Source organism: Macaca mulatta, chromosome 7, assembly GCF_049350105.2.
Source record: "Macaca mulatta isolate MMU2019108-1 chromosome 7, T2T-MMU8v2.0, whole genome shotgun sequence".
Taxonomy (NCBI): Eukaryota; Metazoa; Chordata; class Mammalia; order Primates; family Cercopithecidae; genus Macaca; species Macaca mulatta.
This window is the reverse complement of record NC_133412.1, coordinates 150,695,371-150,717,573: the sequence shown is the minus strand read 5'-3', so window position 1 is coordinate 150,717,573 and position 22,203 is coordinate 150,695,371. Positions and strand designations below refer to the sequence as shown.

General features: G+C 53.2%; 1 protein-coding gene across 1 annotated transcript; it reads left to right on the top strand.

Annotated features, from left to right (window-relative positions):
* The first annotated feature begins 270 nt into the window (after positions 1–270).
* On the top strand, positions 271–21,911 carry ISM2 (isthmin 2). The gene is made up of 6 exons (XM_077941565.1): positions 271–845; positions 12,313–12,555; positions 14,187–14,532; positions 18,726–18,866; positions 19,123–19,203; positions 21,313–21,911. The coding sequence occupies exons 1-6, from the start codon at positions 459–461 to the stop codon at positions 21,828–21,830; spliced, it is 1,716 nt and encodes a 571-aa protein (XP_077797691.1). The 5' UTR covers positions 271–458; the 3' UTR covers positions 21,831–21,911.
* Positions 21,912–22,203: the final 292 nt, after the last annotated feature.

The window sequence follows — 22,203 nt, the reverse complement described above, 5'->3', positions numbered from 1 at the left end:
ACAGGCGTGAGCCACCGGCCGGCTCTCCGGTTTTCAAAAATGCTCTGAGAACATTCCGAGGACACTGGGCGCAGAGTGGCAGGTGCTGGCTTGTGCCTCTGCTCTGGTCTCCACCTCCGGCAGTAGACTGGGAAGAGCCCTGGCTTCCCCCCAGCAATCCTTCCTCGTGGCGCAACCAAACATCTGCCCGGCATCCGAAGACGCGCACCACTCTCGCGTCCGGCTGCGCCTCCCTCGCCCGCGCGGCACCGCCGGTCCAGGTCGCAGTCGGAGCGCGGTAGGGGAGGGCAGAGGTGGCGTCGGACCCTCAGGGCCCCGCAGGTCGCAGCAAGGGGCCGGAGCGCGCCGGGCCGCAGCTTCTCGCCAACAGGAATTCGCTGGGGGCTGCGACCGCGACAGCAGCGGGGACTGAGGGCGGGGAGGCGGCCAGATCAAAGACAGCCGCCCGCAGGGCCCAGATGGGTCGGGGAGCGCCGAGGGTCCCCTCCGAGGACAGCAGGGGACGTCCAGGTGGGCTGACCCCAGAGCTGTGCGGACGCCCACGCGAGGTGCAGGGGCCGGAGAGGCTGTGCGAGCTGCGCGTCCCCCGCCCCGCGCGCCCCTCAGGATCCCCAGGTCCCGCCCCCGGAGGAGGCGAGGCGGGGCGCGACTGGGTTCGCGGCCGCGGGCAGAGGCGCAGGCAGAGCGGCCTCGGGACCGAGACGATGCGTGCGCTCCGCGACCGAGCCGGGCTGCTCCTCTGCGTGCTGCTGCTGGTGGCGCTGCTGGCCGTGGCGCGAGGGCTCCCCACGAGGAAGCCGGGGCGCGGCGGACCCGGGCCTGGGAACCGCACGAGGCTGGCGGAGGTGAGGGGCGGCGGCACCGGGCTGCGGCGCGGGCGGTCCCTCCTCCCCGACCCGCCGGCTCTAGCCGTGCGGGAAGCGGGACCGGGACATACACAGGCTGCGACCCCCCGAGGGAGAGAGAGGGGCCAGGGCCGGCCGGAAGCTCCCGAACACCGAGCGCTGGCCAGGTGCGCCGGACCTCGGGGCTCCCACTCCCTGCGCATGGCCGCGAGACCGGCTGCTGCGGACCAGCCGGGGGACAAGTTTGACTTCTGTGCGGAGTGAGGTGGCCGACCCTCCGCGGTGGCCAGGCTTCCTCGCCCTGAGCGAACCTTGCCTGCAGCCTCCTGTCCAGGTGCTCGCCGGCTTGGAGGGGAGTCCCGCCGGTGCGAGGAAGCTGGCGCTTTGCGGAGTGGCGGGCGGGCCGGGGCCGCTGAGGTTCAGACGGTCAGGTGAGCCCCTTCCATGAGACAAGCGGAGGCACAGTGGGGCTCTCCAGCTACTGGCAGGGGTGGCCAGCCCGAGACTGGCGCTGTCGTCGTGGACTGTGGGTGGGCGTTGGGGTATAAAACAGTAATGAGATGGAAGAGTGGTGTTGGCCATGGAGAGGAGCCATGGTCTGTCAAACCCCGTGTCTTCCAGTCACTGAGGGGTCTACAGTCCAGCTTATTGTCCCCTGGAATGCAGCGGACGTTCATTCCCATGGGCACAAAGACAGCCAGACTTGTATTAGGGTCTGCAGGAGCAGGCCTGTGTGGCAGGTGGCCTTCGGTCTTGGGTCCTGGGTCCTTCCATCTACTGAGCTGTGGGAGGCCAGAATAGTTCTTCCCATCTTGCCATTTTTCCTTCCTTCCTTCCTTCCTTCCTTCCTTCCTTCCTTCCTTCCCTTGTTTCCCTTCCTTCCCTTCCTTCCTTCCTTTTCTCTCTCTCTCTCTCTCTCTTTTTTTTTTTTTTTTTTTTTTCCAGACAGGGTCTGTCTTTGTCACCCAGGCTGGAGTGCGGTGATGTGATCATAGCTCACTGTAGCCTCAACCTCCCAGACTCAATCGATCCTGCAGCTTCAGCCTCTTAGGTACCTGGGACTAGAGGCATGCACCACCACACCTGGCTAATCTTTTTGGTTTTTATTTTGTAGAGATGATGTCTCACTCTGTCTCCCAGGCTGGTCTTGAACTTCTGGGCTCAAGCAATCCTCCTGCCTCAGCCTCCCAAAGTGCTGGTATTTCTGGCGTGAGCCATGGTGCCCGGCTATTCTTCCTTTTTTTTTTTTTTTTTTTTTTTTTTTTGAGACAGAACCTCACTCTATCGCCCAGGCTGGAGTGCAGTGGCACGATCTTGGCTCACTGCAACTTCTGTCACCCGGGTTCAAGCTATTCTCCTGCCTCAGTCTCCTGAGTAGCTGAGATAACAGGCGCCTGCCCCCGTGCCTGGCTAATTTTTGTATTTTTAGTAGAGATGGGGTTTCACATCTTGGCCAGGCTGGTCTTGAGCTCCTGACCTCATGATCCACCTGCCTCAGCCTCCCAAAGTCTGGAATTACAGGCGTGAGCCACCATGCCCGGCCGAATTTTTTTTTTTTTTTTTTTTTTTTTTGACATGGAGTCTTGCTTGATCTTGGCTCACTGCATCCTCCACTTCCCAAGTTCAAGTGATTTTCCTGTCTCAGCCTCCCAAGTAGCAGGGATTATGGATGCCTGCCACCACGCCCAGCTAATTTTTGTATTTTTTCAGTAGAGATGGGGTTTCACCGTGTTGACCAGGCTGGTCTGAAACTCCTGACCTCAAGTGATTCATCTGCCTTGGCCTCCCAAAGTGCTGGGCTTACAGGCATGAGCCACCACGCCTGACTTCCCCATGACATTTTAATACCACAGATATATTGTCTGTTTATGTATTATGGCCCTTTGGAATGTCACAAACCATTGTAATATCTTAAGACTTTTTGGTCTCTCACAAGATCTGCTTATTGCCCCTATTGAAAATGCATCCTTTAGGCCGGGCGCAGTGGCTCAAGCCTGTAATCCCAGCGCTTTGGGAGGCCGAGACGGGCGGATCACGAGGTCAGGAGATCGAGACCATCCTGGCTAACCCAGTGAAACCCCGTCTCTACTAAAAAAATACAAAAAACCAGCCGGGCGAGGTGGCGGGCGCCTGTAGTCCCAGCTACTTGGGAGGATGAGGCAGGGGAATGGCGTAAACCCAGGAGGCGGAGCTTGCAGTGAGCTGAGATCCAGCCACTGCACTCCAGCCTGGGCGACAGAGCGAGACTCTGTCTCAAAAAAAAAAAAAAAAAGAAAGAAAATGCATCCTTTAGACCGGCTCTTCTCAGCCTCAGCACCCTTGTCATTTTGGGCCATATAATTCTTTGTGGTAGGGGCTGTTGTCTTACGCATTATAGAATGTTTAGAAGCATTCCTGGCCTCTACCCACTAGGTGCCTGTAGCACTCGCTTCCCCACCAGGACCAGACACTCCATGTGCTTCCTGTAGGACACCCCATCCCCACTGCCCATAGTGGAGAATGACTGTTGTAGACAGATGAGGCCTCTCGCCAGTCCCTCCTCCCACAGAGAGATGACAGTGATAATAAAATTAACTAAATTGGCATTGTTTCTGCTCACTTGGCATGAATACTTTCTATTTTAGTACTTACTGCTTTGTATTGTAATTATTTTTAGCATGTTTGCCAAATCTTCCCCTAACAAGAACACCCTAGAGGATGAGTTATTTCAGAGCCAAAATCATCTCCTCAGCTCCAGTACAAAGCCTGGCAGAGTCATCAAAAACATGTGAAAACAAATTAGTGTCACAATGAAAAAGCAGAGCTTGGAGTCTAGGGCTTGGAGTTCTGATCCCAGTGGGTCATGAATGCACGTGTGACTCACCTCGGATGATTTCTCACATTTAAAAAGAGGGGCCTGCGCGGTGGCTCACACCTGTAATCCCAGCACTTTGGGAGGCCAAGGGGGGAGAATTGCTTGAGCCCAGGAGTTCAAGACCAGCCTGAGCAACATGGCGAAAACCCATCTCTACCCCCACAAAAATACAAAAATTAGCCGAGCGTGATGGTGCGCCCCTGTAGTCTCAGCTACTCAGGAGGCTGAGGTGGGAGGATCTCCTGAGCCCAGGAGGCGGAGGTTGCAGTGAGCTGAGATGGTGCCACTGCACTCCAGCCTGGGTGACAAAGCAAGACTCTTTTTCAAAAATAAATAAATAAAATGAAAAAAGAGAGCCAAGAGAGCCTAAGTCGTCGTTGTGGTCCTGTCCAGTTCTGACATCGTTCCATGAGTCTGCATGATTTGTGTTAAAGCTGTCTATGGCAAAGGTGTTAGTTTAAGGAGTCATGTTGAGAGAATGCAGATTGCTATTCTAGGGACTTGGGTGGTGTGTCACAAATAACTGACCAGGCTGGGCGCAGTGGCTCACACGTGTAATCTCAGCACTTTGGGAGGCTGAGGAGGGTGGATCACTTGAGATCAGGAGTTCAAGACCAGCCTGGCCAACATGGTGAAACCCCGTCTCTACTAAAAATACAAAAATTAGCCGGGCATGGTTGAGGGCACCTGTAATCCCAGGTAATCGGGAGGCTGAGGCAGGAGAATTGCTTGAACCCAGGAGGCAGAGGTCACAGTGAGCTGAGATTGTGCCACTGCACTCCAGCCTGGGAGACAGAGTGAGTCTCCTTCTCAAAAATAAAAAAAAAAAAAAATTAAACAAAGAAAAAGAAATAACTGACCAGCCCAAAGACCTTAATGAAGAAGCTAAAGAACATCAGACCCCTGGATCTAAAAGTAAAGGTTGCTGAAAGGGTAGTGAGCATTCTCTGGGCCTTACAGAGTCCATATGAATTTCTTAACATGAGAATATTTCATTGTTACACCCCTTTGACATGGGCATTATCTCCATTTTCCAGATGAAAAAATTGAGGCACAGAAAAGTTAAGCCTAGCCAGGAGCCAGGTCTGTCATTAGAAGGAGCTACGCTGGGGACCTTATTGTACAGCTTTGCATGTCATGCTCCAGTCTGCTCATCTGAAGTCTTGAAAAGAATCATTAGGCTGGGTGCCGTGGCTCACGCCTATAATCCCAGCACTTTGGGAGGCCGAGGCGGGTGGATCACCTGAGGTCAGCAGTTCGAGACCAGCCTGGCCAACATGGAGAAACCCCATCTCTACTAAAAATACAAAAATTAGCCATGCGTGGTGGTGGGTGCCTGTAATCCCAGCTACTTGGGAGGCTGAGGCAGGATATCACTTGAACCCAGGGGGCGGAGGTTGCAGTAAGCTGAGATCATGCCACTGCACTCCAGCCTGGGCGACAGAGCGAGACTCCCTCTCAAAAAAAAAAAAAAATCATTAGCCTTGTGAACAAAATGTGGCCCCCGCCTCTCTGGGCAGGTCTGTTGCTGAGCCTCAGTTTACTCCCACAGTAAAATAAGAACCCGTTCTGTCAGATGCAGTACTGGATGAAAAAGCACCAGACATGTGGATAGTGACAAAAAGAGGCTGGGGGCCAGGCGCGGTGTTTCATAACTGTAATCTTAGCACTTTGGGAAGCCAACGCAGGTGGATCACTTGAGCTCAGGAGTTCAAGATCAGCCTGGGCAACATGGAGAAACCCTGTCTCTACTAAAAATACAAAAATTAGCCAAACATGATGGCACGCACCTGTATTCCCAGCTACTGGGGGCTGAGGTGGGAGAATCGCTTAAGCCCAGGAGTTTGAGTCTGCAGTGAGCCATGATTGATTGCACCACTACACTCCAGCCTGGGTGACAGAGTGAGACCCTGTCTTCTTTGTTGAGATGAAATTTCGCTCTTGTTGCCCCGGCTGGAGAGCAATGGCGCAGTCTTGGCTCACTGCAACCTCTGCCTCCCAGGTTCAAGCAATTCTCCTGCCTCAGCCTTGCTGAGTAGCTGGGATTACAGGCATGTGCCACCATGCCTGGCTAATTTTGTACTTTTAGTAGCCCTGTTGGTCAGGCTGGTCTTGAACTCCCGACCTCAGATGATCTGTCCCCTTCGGCCTCCCAAAGTTCTGGGATTACAGGTGCGAGCCACCGCGTCTGGCCAACCCCGTCTTCAAATACATAAATTAATTAAATTAAAGAGGCTGGGCCAAGCCAGGCATGGTGGTGCATGCCTATAGTGCTAGCTAGTTGGAGGGTGGGTGGGAGGATCACTAGGAGTTTGAGGCTGCACTGAGCTATGAACGCACCACTGTACTCATCCTGGGCAACAGAGCAAGACCCTGTCTTAAAAAAAAAAAAAAAAAAGGCTGGGGCCAGTTTGTTGAGTGCTGGTCAGGCACAGAGTGACCCAGCTCTGTCCTGGGTATTTTCTGTTCTAGTTAGGATGAGAACACCACTCAAATAGCCGCCATGTGTGTTCCTTGTCTTGTTATCATTTTAGAGATGAGGAAACTGACAGCAGGCCCAATAACTAACCCAAGGTTAGTATGTGGTGAACCGGGATCCCCACTCAGTTTTGCTTAATTCCAGAGCCCCTGGGCACCTAAACCTGGCACCCACCACGTCCCTGGCAGGCAAGGGAAGACCTTGGCATGGGAGAAAGAAGAGCTGGGGACTTGGTGCCACAAAGGGGTTGAGGGGGTAGAATTAGGCAAGAGAGGCTGGGCGTGGTGGCTCACGCCTGTAATCCCAACACTTTGGAAGGCCCAGGTAGGAGGATTACTTGAGACCAGGAGGTCACAGCTCCTGTAACCTATGATTGCACCAGTGCTCTCCAGCCTGGGCTACAGAGTGAGACTCTGTCTTTATTAAAAAAAAAAAAAAAAAAAAAGGCTGGGCGGTGGATCACACCTGTACTAGCACTTTAGGAGGCCAAGGCAGGTGGATCACCTGAGGTCAGGAGTTCGAGACCAGCCTGGCCAACATGGTGAAACCCCCATCTCTACTAAAAAGAAAAAAAATTAGCAGGGCTTAGTGGCAGGTGCCTGTGATCCCAGCTACTTGGGAGGCTGAGGCATGAGAATCACTTGAACCCAGGAGGTGAGGTTGCAGTGAGCCGAGATTGTGCCACTGCAACCCCAGCCTGGGTGACAGAGTGAGACTCCATCTCAAAAAAAAAAAAAAAAAAAAAAAAAAAAAAAAGCCAGGCGCGGTGGCTTATGCCTGTAATCCCAGCACTTTGGGAAGCCAAGGTGGAGGTCAGGAGTTGGAGACCAGCCTAGCCAACATAGTGAAACCCTGTCTCTACTAAAAATACAAAAAAAAAAAAAATTAGCTGGGCATGGTGGCAGCCACCTGTAATCCCAGCTACTTGGGAGGCTAAAACAGGAGAATTGCTTGAGCTGGGGAGGCAGAGGTTGCAGTGAGCCGAGGTCGTGCCACTGCACTCCAGCCTGAGCTGCAGAGTGAGACCCTATCTCTATTTAAAAATAAACAAGCAAACAAACAAACAGAGGAGAACTGAGAGAGGACTGCTGTTCCAGTCTGCAAGGACTGGCCCACCTGAGGCGGGATGGGGGTGGTTCATGCTGCCGCAGCAGGGGTTAAATGGCCGTGAAAGAAGCAATTGTTGAGGGTATGGGCTGAGACAGAACTAAGGGCAGAGGAAGGAGCCTGGGGTCCCTGAGAAAGCTGAGGCAGTGTCATGCACATGGTGGGCGTGCCTGCCCAGCACTTCAGTCCTGGTCCGTTGTCCAGCCAGTTGCCTGGAAGCAGGGGCTGGATTGTAGGAGAGGTACAAGGTCTCACCTGCCAGGTGTGTGGCAATGAGAAGGATGTATTTCCTAAAGGCTGACTTTATTTGGTTGCAGGGTCTTTCTAGCCCAATCAGTGAGTGAGTGCCCGGGAGAACTAGAACCTAGGTCTGCGTGGTGCCAAGCCTGTGGCCTCAACTGCTAGCCTTCTGCAGCTGACCGCCTCCCTGGACCTCAACTATGGCCTTCCTTATACCTCCAGACCATTCTGTCTCTAAAGGGTTGGAAACCCCAGGGAGGGAGAGAGGGAAAGACAGGAATGGGGCCTGGAAGCTTGGCTGCTCAGAGGCCCCAGGCAATTCTCCAGCCTCTCCAATCTCAGTCTCAGGATGTTATGAGGATTAAAGGGAAGGATGGATGTGGAGAGTTGAACATCCTGTATAGTGTTTTGTTCATCCAGCACATTCAGCACTGCAAAGCAGCAGGCAGCAAACCAGAAGGTGCAGCCACTGCCTGGAGTTAGCAAAGCACAAGGCTTAAGAGCACAGACTCCAGCCAGACCACTGACATCAAATCCCACTCTGCCAGCCCCTAGCTGTGTGACTCCAGGCAAGTTACTTTACCTCTCTGATCCTTGGCTGTATTGTCTATGAAGTGATGATGATGCTCATAGCTACCTAAAGTGTTGTTGTGAGAATCCAGTGAGTCTGTACATATAGGGTGATCGGCAAAACTGGCTACTTTTTTTTGGTTTACTTTTCTTTCTCTTTCTTTTTTTATTGCCTTTACCTTGGAAAGCCAACTGGCCTTGTTTTTTGTGGGGCCCAGTACCGAATGAAAACATGGGGTTTCTTGGCTGGGCACGGTGGCTCACACCTGTAATCCCAGCACTCTGGGAGGCTGAGGCGGGCAGATCATGAAATCAGGAGATCGAGACCAGCCTGGCTAACACGGTGAAACCCCGTCTCTACTAGAAATACAAAAAATTAACTGGGCGTGGTGGTGGGCGCCTGTAGTCCCAGCTACTCAGGAGGCTGAGGCAGGAGAATGGCATGAACCCGGGAGGTGGAGCTTGCAGTGAGCCGAGATCACGCCACTGCACTACAGCCTGGGCTACTCAGTGGGACTCCGTCTCCAAAAAAAAAAAAAAAAAAAAAAAAAGAATAGTACTTACCAATCAGGAAGGTAGTTGAGGGAGAATGAAATCCAGCCCTATTCCTCTGCCTGTGGCTGAAGAGGCCTGACTACAGAGGCAATTGCTGTTGTATGCGGGGTCTCAGGCCTGGCTAAAGAGGCAATTGCTGTTGTGTGCTGGGTCTCCAGCACCTCCCGCCAGCATGACTTAGTGTGCAGCCTGGCTGTCTGTGGCTGGCCCCGGGCTTCAGCAGCTAGGGCTACGGGACCTGCATTTGGTGACTGAATTTAATTATCCAAAACAAGTTTCTGGCCCCTGAGGCACAAAGGAGAAGGGAGAACGGGGAACTGTGAAGGGGCTGAAACAGGTTGGCAGGCGGGCTCGTGCAATGCAGTAAGGGTCTGTGGGGATCGGGACTCTGTCGTGTTAACTGGAAACATATGGGTCAGGGGCTGCCTGGCCAAGCCTGGGAAAGTAAGCTTAGGGGTGAGAGAGAGAGAGAGAACTGGTGAAGATGTGCCTCAGGATGTATCTCTATTTGGGCAGTGACACCACCCCCCAAAAGAATGGCCTTGTGTGTTTGGACATGCATGCAACTCCACATGTAAGCTTAGAAGATGGAGAGAGGTGATCTTGTGAGATAGGGCTAGAGTTCTTCAGCAACCTGGAGCCTCAGAATTCCCCTCAGAATGTCGTGAGAATACATCTGCCGAGTGATTTTGCAGCAGTGTTCGGGGGATCTGAATGAGGTGTAAAGAACTGGCACATTGCCTGGCAAGGGGGGTGCCCCCGATGGCTCCTGTCTGCCTTCTGAGTACCATCTATTGCCACCTCTGGGTAACGTTCTTTGCGTGCTCACCACCTACAAGATACTATTCTAATTCAACAAGCCTATGAGACAGGCGCTGGTGTTTCCCTAAATTACAAAGGAAGGAACTAAGGCAGATTCAGTAACCTGCCTGAGGTCACGCAGCTAGTAGGTGTATACGTTGGGATTGAACCCGGTCATGTGGACTCCAGCCTGAACTCATTTCCACCACATTCAGCTGAGATGATGAAAGTGGAACTGCTCTGTGAAGATAGAAGGTGGTGGCCCACGAGGGGTTACTGTCCCCAGTGTCTGTCCACGCATGCATGGTGTGTACCAGTGCGCAGGTGTTGAGATCAGGCCAGGCTGAGCTGAATCCTAGTTCTCTTATTGTAACCTTTAAGACCTTACGTAAGTCCCCTACCCTCCCTGAGCCTCCATAGCCTCATTTTTAACATAAAGATGATCACACTTGCCCCTCAGGGTTGCTGGTGTTCATTTGTTTACGTGGCAGTGATTTCTTGAGCTCCTATAATGTATCAGGCACAGTGCTCAGCACAGTATCCCACAGTGAACAAAGCAGACAAAATTCGTGTCTGCACAGAACTTACCTTCGAGTTGGAAAAAGTGACAGATGGTACAGAAATTGCGTAGGAAGGCCTGGTGTGTAAGATGTGCCCGGAGGTTGGCTATGGGCTGGGCCTCTGGATGCCCGGCCCTGATCCCTCAGCCCTGCTGGGAGCTGTACGTGGCTCACTTGAAGTGCCTGGAGAGCAGATCCTCCCTTCTAGCCCCAGAGCCTTTAACCCAGGACTGCTGGAGTTGCCAGATAAATCCCCAGCTCTGTCCCTGCTCGAGGGGTATCAGAGGAGCCTGGGGGAATTGGCTGCAGATGCCCATCAAGGTCGCTGCTTGACTGCATCCTTGACTGTCACCTCCCCTTCCCTGTCTCGCTTCCCTACCCTCTTCTGGCATCTCCTGGGGCCACTTTCCAATGTCCCCAGATGAGAACCACTGCATAACCACTGTACCACCTGCCACAGGCAGGCCCAGCCACCATCAGGCTAGGGTGTCCCGATCAGCCAAAAGGCTGCACAACCCTGAACACCTGCTGCTCTGAGACTGCCTGTCTCTATGCCCCGGAGACTGCAGACAGTGGAGATGCCGAACAAAGCCACAGGCACAGTTAGGCCTTTGGTGGAATTGTGGGTGGGAGCTGCCAAGAAGCCAGCACTCGGGGATGCTCCAGGCCTCCCTCATTGGTCAGTGAAGGGGCTGAGTTGTTCCATTACTCACCGTTCCACCTTCCACTCATCCACCCTGAGGGCTTTGACTCAGCAAGAGACTCCAGGCTGGGGCTGAGATGGGCCCACGGCTGCCCTGGGACCAGGCGTTTATTGCAGGGTCCCTGGAGCCAGATGTTTGGACACCGCAGAAGGGGAGGGGAGAGAGGGAGAGACAGAGGACTCTGAATCTCTTTCCAAACTTTCAAGAAGAAAAAGTCAGTGACAGTGAGAAACTAGGCTGATTAAGCCCCTGATTTTTGAAGGGGATGCAATACTATCACTTTATAGCACGCAGGTTAAGGGAATGGGCTTTAGGCCCAGACTGCCTGGTTTAAATCCTGGCTTTATTGCTAAATGTCTGTGCAACCTCAGGCAGGTTACTTGCCCTCTCTGTGCCTTAGTTTCCATTGTAAGACAGGCATGACCATGAGGATGTAAGACAGGGAGGATGAAATGAGTGACGAAGTGTTTAGAATAGTACCTGGTGTGCAGTAAATGCTGTGGAAATGTTCGATAAATAAAATTCTCACAGTCCTTGCAGGGAAGAATGATTATCCTCAATCTGCAGACGAGGATATTGTCAAGTTGAAGAAGTTAGTAACAGGCAGAGCTGGGAATTGAACCCAAGCTTTTCTGGCTCTCAGAACCAGTGTTTGTCAGCCATACCATACTGCCCAGGTATGAGACGGGAGGGGTGGCAATGGTGTGGCCTGAGTGAAGCAGGGTCCACAGGTGCCAGGCCCCGGAGACTTATAAGGCAGCTGTGGGAGGTGCTCCTTCTGCCCTGGCATAGAGACCTGGGCAGTGGCTATAGCCTGGAGGCAAGTGGCAGCCACTGAGCCCCTAGTGCTCCACTGTCTGGGCAGATGAATGCTGGAACAGGAGTCAGAGATGACATGGATCTGCTTTTCCCTTACCATCTGATCTGAAGCAAGGACTGTCCCGGTGAGGACACCATGGCCAGTGGCTGTTGGAAGGGATGAACTGGCTGAGTCAGCCATGCCAGTAGCCTGGAGTACAAACAGGAGCCAGGCCCCAGGCAGGCAGGCGGAGGAAGGTAACTGTGGTCAGAGGCACCGAGGAACGCAGCCCTCATGTGGATGGCCTGGGCGGGGCTGAGTGGACAGGAGCGGGCTGAAGGGAAAGGCCAAGGCCTGCTACCCACTCCCCGATAGGACCAGGCGCATCCCTGAGGGCCTTTCTGCTCTGGCCTGTGAGGGCCCTGGGGAGTGGGAGGCACATTGTCTGCAAAGGGCACCATTCTCTGAAACAACTGTCTCCCCTTCTTGGGCCTCCGTTTCTTCATCTGTGAAATGACCCTCCTTTTCTTGCCTCACACTGGCATCTGCTATGGAAGTGCTTTGTGGACATAGTCCACTGTCTGACCAGCTACACCCTCACTTACCCATTGAGGGCCTTAAGGCAGGTGGTGTGAAGATTTTACATGACAGAGACACACTCCAGAGAGGTGTAAATCACAGGGTGAGTTTATGACCCAGTCAGACCCCAGGGCTCCTGGGTCTGCCTGGCCAGCCTTTTCTGGGTCCCCATGGGGTGAGCCCTGACCTGTTACCTCACCTTCCCCTTCTCTCCCTCAGGCCTCAGCCTCCCCAGATCCTAGGCCTCTGAGGGAAGAGGAGGAGGCACCACTGCTCCCCAGAACCCGCCTGCAGGCAGAGCCACACCAACATGGACACCGGACTGTCACTGAGCCAGCAGCCCTGACCCCAGGCAATGCCACCCCTCCCAGGACCCCAGAGGTTACTCCCTTGCTGCTGGAACTGCAGACGCTGCCGGGATCGGCCAACACAACCTTGAGTACCCCTAACCCTGATATCCAGGTGAGAACTGCAGAAGGGCCAGCAGCTCCTGCAGACACCCAGAGAGGAGCAGGGCTGATAAGGTGGGCTCAGGGTACCCTGCATCCTGGACTCTGTGGAGGGTGGGGCTGCTGTGTGGGGTGAGGGCAGGCTCCCCATGCTCTCCCTGTGGTGTAGGGGACAGAGTACCTGCCCCTCTAGTTTCTAGCTGTGGGCCTTGGGCAAGTCTTTTGACTCTTTGAGCCTTTGTTCTCTAGACCATGGCAAGAGACAAACAGTACCAACCTAGCAGGGCTGTGTGAGCACCAGTGAGTGGGAAATGCTTTGTAGGCTACAAGGGATCCCAGGAATCTAAGGAGGCCTCCTGGAAAAGACCTGCATGTCTGATCCCCTAAAGAAGGGGTTCAGTATGGAATGGAGTGGGCTGGTGTCATGGGGTACAGCCACCTGAAGGGCTTTATAGGAGAGGAAATGAGAGCAGCTGGCAGAATTATAGTTTCAGGCTCCACTGCCTGGGGTGAGTCCTTCATGATAATAATCCTGCATGTTTGTGTAGCAGCTACGGTTTACAAAACACTTTCGTCAGAAGGGGAAAAAAGTATAAAACACAATTCTAAAATTATTTGAAAGTGTCTGTCTTCTTTTCTCTACTTACCTACACATACACACACACACATACAGACACACAAAAAAAAACTGGAAGGTTTTCTGCCAGTGATAGAATATAGGTGACTTTCTTTTTTCTTTGTTTTTTTTTTTTTTTTTTTGAGATGGAGTCTCACTCTGTTACACAGGCTGGAATGCAATGGCATGATCTCAGCTCACTGCATCCTCTGCCTCCTGGGTTCAAGAAGTTTTCCTGCCTCAGGCTCCCAAGTAGCTGGGTGCACCACCACACCCGGCTAATTATTGTATTTTTAGTAGAGACGGGGTTTCACCATGTTGGCCAGGCTGGTCTCGAACTCTTGACCTCGTCATCTGCCCACCTCGGCCTCCCAAAGTGCTGGGATTACAGGCATGAGCCACCGAGCCCAGCCAGAATATAGGCGATTTTCATTTTCTTCTTTATAGTTTGCTGGTTTTTTCCAAATTTTGTTCAGTGAACCTGATGTTACTTTATTGAATAGCCAAAAATAATGTTTCCGAAGTTCAGTTTCACATAAATGATTTTATTTTACTTATTTCCCATCCATAATGTGGTGCAAGAGAGCTCCTCCGAGGGCTGCTGTGTCGTCAGCGCTCAGCTTCCAGCCCTACCATGAGGAATTGGAGGCTCAGAACTGCCCAGGCCCAGCAGCTGCATGCTGGCAGAGCCGGGATTCAAAGCCAGCTTCTCTTAAGCTAGTGAGTGTCAACCCTGGCACGTGTTAGAACCACCATACCTGGCCCCAGCCCAGACCAGTTCAGTCCATACCTGGTGTCTGGGAATTAGGAGTCCCCAGGTGATTCTAATGCACCTCCAGGCCGTAAGCTGTGATTCTTGTGCCCTAAGAGGCCAGGAAGGTTAGCCAAGAATGTCAGCCAGTAGAAGACAGCTGGTTTGAAGGAAAGATTGGGCCTCTCGCCTCTGACCCTGACCCCATCATCCCCCCTCTCCTTGGAATGCAGCTTTAAGACCTCCCTCACTGGCCGGCCTGGCCTGTCTCCTGCAGGTGAACATCGAGGTGGTGGAGGACCCCCAGGCCCAGGTGGAGATAGACCTGTTGGCTGAGCCCAGCGATACCCCGCCCAAGGATACCCTTAGCTGGCTGCCCGACCTCTGGTCCTTCCTCTGGGGAGACTACAAAGGAGATAAAAAAGACAGGGCCCCAGGGGAGAAGAGGGAGGAAAAGGAGGAAGACGAGGATTATCCTTCAGAGGAAATCGAGGGTGAGGACCAAGAGGACAAAGAGGCAGATGAGGAAGAGGAGGTGTTCTGGTTCAATGGAACTACAGACAACTGGGACCAGGGCTGGCTGGCCCCCGGGAATTGGGTCCTCAAGGATTCTGTCAGCTACGGTGAGCACCCCCATCTTGGCATCCCCAGGTACTGAGTGGAAATGGGGGTGGGGGAGAGGGTGGAGGCTTCCCAGGCAAGACCATCTGAGGAAGCCAGGAGCCTAGGCCTTGTTCAAACACCATCATCAACTCAGAAGTAACATTGCCAATAGCTTGCGGAGTTTTTCCTTTTTTTTTTTTTTTTTTTTTTTATTTTTTTATTTGAGATCAAGTCTTGCTCTGTTACCCAGGCTGGAGTGCAGTGGCATGATCATGGTTCACTGCAGCCTCAAACTCCTGGGCTCAAGCGATCCTCCCACCTTAGCCCCGGAATAGCTGGAACCACAGGTGCATACCACCAGGGCAGCCTAATTTTTAAATTTTTAGTAGAGATGAGGTCTCCCTACGTTGCACAGGCTGGTCTCAAACTCCTGGGCTCAAGCAGTTCTCCCACCTCGACTGCCCAAAGTACTAGGATTACAGGCATGAGCCACTGTGCCCAGCCTGTTTTTTTTTTCTTTTTTTCTAAACAACATTTGACTGTCACAAAAATCCCTGATATCCTCTAAGCAAAAGACATATGTTACTATTATATTTATTTACATCTGTGAGTTTCCAAGGATTGAGAAATTATAAATTCCATCACTCACGACTGACCTTATTTTCAGATTGTGTGTGTGACTTTGACTCCTAGCTGTGTTGCTTACCAGCTGAGTGACCTTGGGAAACATTCTTCAACTCTCTGTGCCTCAGATCCTTCCTCTATAGACTGGGGAATGGTATAATCTTTTTTTTTTTTTTTTTTTTTGAGACAGAGTCTTGCTCTGTTGCCCAGGTTGGAGTGCCGTGGCACAATCTCAGCTCACTGCAATCTCCGCCTCCCAGGTTCAAGCAATTCTCCTGCCTCAGCCTTCTAAGTAGCTGGGATTACAGGTGTGTGCCACCACGCCCAGTTAATTTTTGTATTTTTAGTAGAGACGGGGTTTCACCATGTTGATCAGGCTGGCTCAAACTCCTGACCTCGTGATCCACCTGCCTCGGCCTCCCAGAGTGCTGGGATGACAGGCGTGAGCCACCGTGCCCTGCTGGTATAATTTTTTGTTGTTGTTGTTGTTGTTGAGACAGAGTCTCACTCTGTCACCCAGGCTGGAGTGCAGTGGCCGGATCTCAACTCACCGCAAGCTCCGCCTCCCGGGTTTATGCCATTCTCCTGCCTCAGCCTCCCGAGTAGCTGACACTACAGGTGCCCGCCACCTCGCCCGGCTAGTTTTTTGTATTTTTTTAGTAGAGACGGGGTTTCACCGTGTTAGCCAGGATGGTCTCGATCTCCTGACCTCGTGATCCGGCTGGTATAATCTTTACTACATGGAGTTGGCTGTAGAGAGTACTGAGTTAAGACATATACAGTACCACCATGGAGTAAAGAATGTATTGACTATTTTTATTATTTTTGTTAGAAAAAGACGTAACAACAGCACAAACTGTTCAGAAAATATTACCTTAAGCCTACCAGCCTCTCATGATGACAGATTTTTTTTTTTTTTATTTTTTCGAGGTGGAGTCTCACTCTGTTGCCCAGGTTGGAGTGCAGTGGCACAATCTCGGCACACTGCAACCTCTGCCTCCCTGGTTCAAACGATTCTGGTGCCTCAGCCTCCCAAGTAGCTGGGATTACAGGTGTGGACCACCATGCCTGGCTAATTTTTGTAGTTTTAGTAGGGACAGGGTTTCACCAACTTGGCCAGGCTGGTCTCGAACTCCTGACCTCAAGTGATCTGCCCACCTCAGCCTCCCAAAGTGCTGGAATTACAGGTGTGAGCCACCCTGCACCCGGCCATGATGATGATTTTTATTTTTGCATGTTGTGGTTCAGGTTTCCTCTGGGTGCAGACGTGTTTTATGCATAGTTGCAGCCATTTCCCTTGGAGCCCTGGTATCTTGTCAACGGACAGAGGTGCCTATGATTAAGACTAGGTTGTGACAGGCTCTTCCCAGTTCACTAAAATAATGTAAACTCACAGAAAATTTCCATGATTGGCCGGGCACGGTGGCTTATGCCTTGTAATCCTAGCACTTTGGGAGGCCAAGGCAGGTGGACTGCTTGAGCTCAGGAGTTCATGACCAGCCTGGGCAACATGTTGAAACCCTGTCTCTACAAAAAGCACAAAAATTAGTTGGGCATAGTGGCGCCTGCCTGTAGGCCCAGCTACTCTGGAGGCTGAAGCAGAAGGATCACTTGAACCTGGGAGGTCAAGGCTGCGGTGAGCCGTGATTACACCACTGCACTCCAGCCTGGGTGACAGAGTGAGACCCTGTCTCTAAAAAATACAACAACAGGCTGGGCGTGGTGGCTCACGCCTGTAATCCCAGCACTTTGGGAGGCCGAGACGGGCGGATCACGAGGTCAGGAGATCGAGACCATCCTGGCTAACACGGTGAAACCCCGTCTCTACTAAAAAATACAAAAAACTAGCCGGGCGAGGTGGCGGGCGCCTATAGTCCCAGCTACTCGGGAAGCTGAGGCAGGAGAATGGCGTGAACCCGGGAGGCGGAGCTTGCAGTGAGCTGAGATCCGGCCACCGCACTCCAGCCTGGGTGACAGAGCGAGACTCCGTCTCAAAAAAAAAAACAAAAAAACAAAAACAAACAAACAAAAAAAACAACAAAAAAGGAAAAATTTCCATGTTTTTCAGCTTTTCTCCCATTAATTTTCCTTAAACTCTTGGCGCCAGTGCTGGCCTGTCTGTGAAGTGTGGAACCAGCTCTCAGTATTTTGGGGGTTTCACAGAAAGCACTGGGTCTCAGGCCCTGCACAGCCTGAGGATATGGGCCCAGCCACAGTGTATTTCAGCTCCCTCAGATCAGAAGTGGGTCCCTATTATGGGTAACAGGGAAATTCTTTTTTTTTTTTTTTTTTTTTTTTTTTGAGACAGAGTCTCACTGTGTGTGGAGTGAGACACAGTGGCTGTGGCTGGAGTGCAGTGGCATGATCACAGCTCACTGCTGCCCCAACCTCCCTGGCTCAGATGATCCTCCTGCCTCAGCCTCAGCAGCTTTTTAAAAATTTTTTGTAGAAGTGGGGTTTTGCCATATTTCCCAGGCTGGTCTCGAGCTCCTGAGTTTAAGCGATCTGTCTGCCTCAGCCTCCTGAAGTGCTGGGATTACAGGCATGAGCCACCATGCCCAGCCTGGAAAATTATTAAATATCTCCAGTTCAAGGGAAATATTGTCATCCTTGGTTTTGATTGACATAAAAACTATAGCTCAGGCCAGGTGGGTGGCTCACACCTGTAATCCCAGCATTTTGGAAGGCTGAGGCTGGAGGATCGCTTGAGCCCAGAAGTTCAAGACCAGCCTGGGCAACATGGCGAAACCCTGTCTCTACAAAAAATTTTAAAATTAGCCAGGCTTAGCCGGGTGCAGTGGCTCACACCTGTAATCCCAGTACTTTGGGAGGCGGAGGCAGGCGGATCACTTGAGGTCAGGAGTTTGAGACCAGCCTGGCCAACACGGTGAAACTCCATCTCTACTAAAAATTAGCTGGGCATGGTGGTGCACGCCTGTAATTTCAGCTACATGGGAGGCTGAGGCAGGAGAATCACTTGACCCTGGGAGGCAGAAGTACAGTGAGCTAAAATTGTGCCACTGCACTCCAGCCTGGGTGACAGAGTGAGACTCTGTCTCAAAAAAAGAAAAAATTAGCGAGGCTTAGTGGCACGTGCCTGTAGTCTCAGTTACTAGGGAGGCTGAGGTGGGAGGATTGTTGAGCCCAGGAAGTCAAGGCTGCAGTGGGCTATGATCCCACCATTACACTCCAGCCTGGGCAACAGGGTAAGACCCTGACACAAGAAACAAGTAAAAAATCTATAGCTCAGAGATGTAGAGGGACTTGCCCAAGGTCACACCAATAGTGGTCAGATGGCTCCCAGCCCGAGGTATCCTTTCCTGTTTATTGCTGTGTTGGCACAGAATAGGTGACTAGGGCTTATACTGTCTCTTCAGGGCCACCTGATACATTTGCACAGATTGTTCATGGCAGAAGGGTACCCAGTCGAGGGAGCAGGTGGAACTGAAATCCAGCCCAGCTTCATTTGTGAGGCTGGAAGCCCTGGCGTGGGCTGCATCCACCTGAGGAAAGGGTGCCCTGTGCTGATTTGTACCGATTTGCCCTGTGGGCTGTGTGCACTCACTCCCAGCTCCCTGTCTTCACCCAGACTATGAGCCTCAGGAGGAGTGGGGTCCCTGGTCCCCCTGCAGAGGGAACTGTAGCATTGGCAACCAGCAGAGGACTCGGCCCTGTGGCTTAGGCTGTGTTGTCACCCAGACCCGTACCTGTGACCTGCCCAACTGTCCTGGTGAGAGGAGCCCCTACCCCTGCATAGGAGTGGCTGGTGTGGCTTAGGCTGGAGGCTTGGTCCCCTGGGAATGTGAGTGGGCTTGGGAGACGGGATGCAGGAAGCTCACAAGCATGGTGGTCCTGCCTTGTCCCAGGCCTATTTTGGCTGCTGTGGGTACCGAGAGCCTTCTGAGGTTGGGGGGGGGGCGGTTTCCCCCATCGGGGCACTGAGGTGCCCTGCGGAGCCACCAGCCTGGCCTCCTTTCTTCCCAAAGGCACTGAGGACAAGGACACCTTGGGCCTCCTTGAGGAGTGGCAGCTCCTAGCCCGCAATGCTACGGACATGCCTGACCAAGGTGAGTGGGGAGCTAGGCTTGCCCCCTGGTGGTCTGGAGGACATGCTCTCAGGGGAGGGTGGGGTATTATTCCACGGCAGGAACCTGGCCTCTCTCGACGAGGCGGAGAGCACAGCTTCCATCTGGAAGGCTTGCTTCCCCAACAGGGGGCCCTGGCATTTCTGAGCCAGCCCATTGGCCTTTCCTAGGCTGGTATTTCTATTGGGAAGGTCTTAATGGGAGCAGCAGAGCTTAGAGATCATCTGGTGGGGCATATCCTATCCTCCCTGGCAGCAGGATGGGGTGGGTACGTTCTGACTTCCATTCCTTGGTCACCCTTGGAGGCTCCTGGGCAGACTCTGTCTGGGGAGGAGGATACAGTGCAGTCAGAAATGGGTCAGCGTTCAGAACTCCAGCACTGCTCCTCCAGGCAGCTGGGCGTGGGCCAGGCTTCCAGCTGCACACTCTGAGTCTGTGTCTCTTGGTCTCACTTGCACCCTACAAGGAAGGCAGGGAGACCCACCTTGCAGATAAGGCTTGCACTCAGCACAGCAAGAGCCTACTGAGCCCGCATCATGTGCCTGGCCACGGTGCTGGGGCAGGGGATGTCAGCAGCCTGAGGCCTAGTCCCTGTTCTCAAGGAGCTCAGGTCCCATGAGGGAAAGACACACATAACCCATGTGAGCACTGCACTGCAAAGAAGGCCGTAAAGATTTGGGAGCAGAAAGAAAGGAGCAATTTGTTTCCCAGAGCAGGGGTGGGCCTGGGAAATGCGTGTCTCTTCCCCTCTCCCGTGGTCCCGTTTCCCAGGCTCCTCTTTCACTTCCAGTCAAAACCCAAATCCCAGCATCTGGATCCTGGGCAAGGTTGCAGTCCCTTGGGGATGTCCAGGGCCTCAAACTATCAAAATCAGTGCCCCAGTGTCCGGGGCTGGACAGCTCATCCCATTAGGTTGAGGGCACAGAAGGGAAACGAGAAACAAGACCCAGCAGTTAACAGCACCCACTCAGGCAGATTCTGGGGAGTGGGAGCAAGGTTCTGCGCATTCCCTCATGGCCAGCTCCCCAAGGCCATTTTTCTTCTGTCTGCTGTTCCTTGGTGACTGCAGTGTTTTCCCCTTCCCTGCTCGCTGCAGGGCTCTGGTGAGCGTGGGGGGCCTCTCTTTCTGGTTTATGAAGGCTCCTGGCCTCTGCTGTGCTGTGCCGTGGGGACCAGGTGAAACGGTGAGACAGAGTCTTGCTCTGTCACCCAGGCTGGAGTGCAGTGGTGCGATCGCGGCTTACCGCAACCTCCACTTCCTGGGTTCAAGTGATTCTCGTGTCTCTGCCTCCCAAGTAGCTGGGATTACGGGCATGCACCACCACGCCTGGCTAATTTTTGTATTTTTTTGTAGAGACGGGACTTCACCATGTTGGCCAGGCTGGTCTCGAACTCCTACCTCCTGCCTTGGCCTCCCAAAGTGCTGAGATTACAGGCGTGAGCCATCGTGCCTGGCTCCTCAGCTCTTCTATTTAAGAGAACCTCAGACAGTTGTACTTTAGCCTCAGATTTTTGTTGAGGGATATAATTTATTTTAAAATTAAATAAAAATATAGTTTTTTTTAAAAAGGCCACATTTCCCGAGGTGGAGATGGGGAGGATAGCAGCATAGACAGAGGGGGCCACAGGAGGCCAAAGCAGCCAAGTGACTCACCCCAGGCCAGACCGCCTGAGAAAGGCAGCGTTCAGAACAAGAATGGGCCAGTGTCTAAAATACTGAAACCTTCTTACCAGTTGGTTAAAAGTTGCTGTCCCTGTCTCCACCCACCCCAGATCCTTTTCCAAGATCTCAGGATCTTTCCCATCATTCAGCACCTAAAGATGTGACACTGGCACTGCAGAGGACCTCTGGGTCACTGCTCCAGCCCCTTGGCCTGTGTCTGTTCTGAGCAAGAGCTTTTTGCTTCAGGTTGTCTGGGTGGTGTGGGGTAGCCTCTCTCTGTCCCCAAGGCCCTACGAAGCCACACCTTTGCACCAGCTGGAGCCTGGGCCTTCTCTCCCCATGCACTGGCCCTTAATCAGTCCCCACCCAACACCGGCCTAGCTAGCTCTCTCACCGGCTTCCCTCTTGCACTTTGTGGCCCTCTGCAGATGTGGACTACTGTGAGAAGTGGCTGAACTGCAAGAGCGACTTCCTAACCAAATACCTGAGCCAGATGCTGCGGGACCTGCCCAGCTGCCCGTGTGCCTACCCACTGGAGGCCAGGGACAGCCCTGTGAGCCTGCAGGACGAGCATCAGGGCCGCAGCTTCCGGTGGAGGGACGCCAGCAGCCCTCGCGAGCGCCTGGACATCTACCAGCCCACGGCGCGCTTCTGCCTGCGCTCCATGCTGTCTAGGAACAGCAGCACGCTGGCCGCCCAGCACTGCTGCTATGATGACGACAGCCGGCTGCTGACCCGTGGCAAGGGCGCCGGCATGCCCGACCTCATCAGTACCGACTTCTCACCTGAGCTGCACTTCAAGTTTGATACGACGCCCTGGATCCTGTGCAAGGGGGACTGGAGCCGCCTCCACGCTATGCTCCCCCCCAACAACGGCCGGGCCTGCACCAACAACCCCCCGGAGGAGGAGTACCTGGCACAGTTGCAGGAGGCCAAGGAGTACTAGTAACGGGGCTGCTGAACAGACATTGCAGGCAGAGGGCAGGCGGCTGCTGCTGCTGCTGCTGCACGGGAGAACTTTCCTGGGAGGGCCCTCACCCCGCCCCTGCCCAGACAGGGTGAGGAAAGGGCTCCCTCAGCGAGGTCGGTCCGAGGCTGCGTGCCTTCTGCAAGTGACCCCGAGGCAGATATCTCAGTGGGGTTAGTGAGAAGGTTGAAGGGTATGTAGGGCCCAGGGTGGGTGTCCCTGGGAGTCCTGGAAATGTGCATACGTGCCTGTGTCTGCCAGGGCCTCCCTCTGCTGCCTGCTGGGAGCCTGGCCACTCATTTTTCTCCTCCTTGGGAGCTGGACTCTTCTGCCCTGGCTCTGCACATAGGTG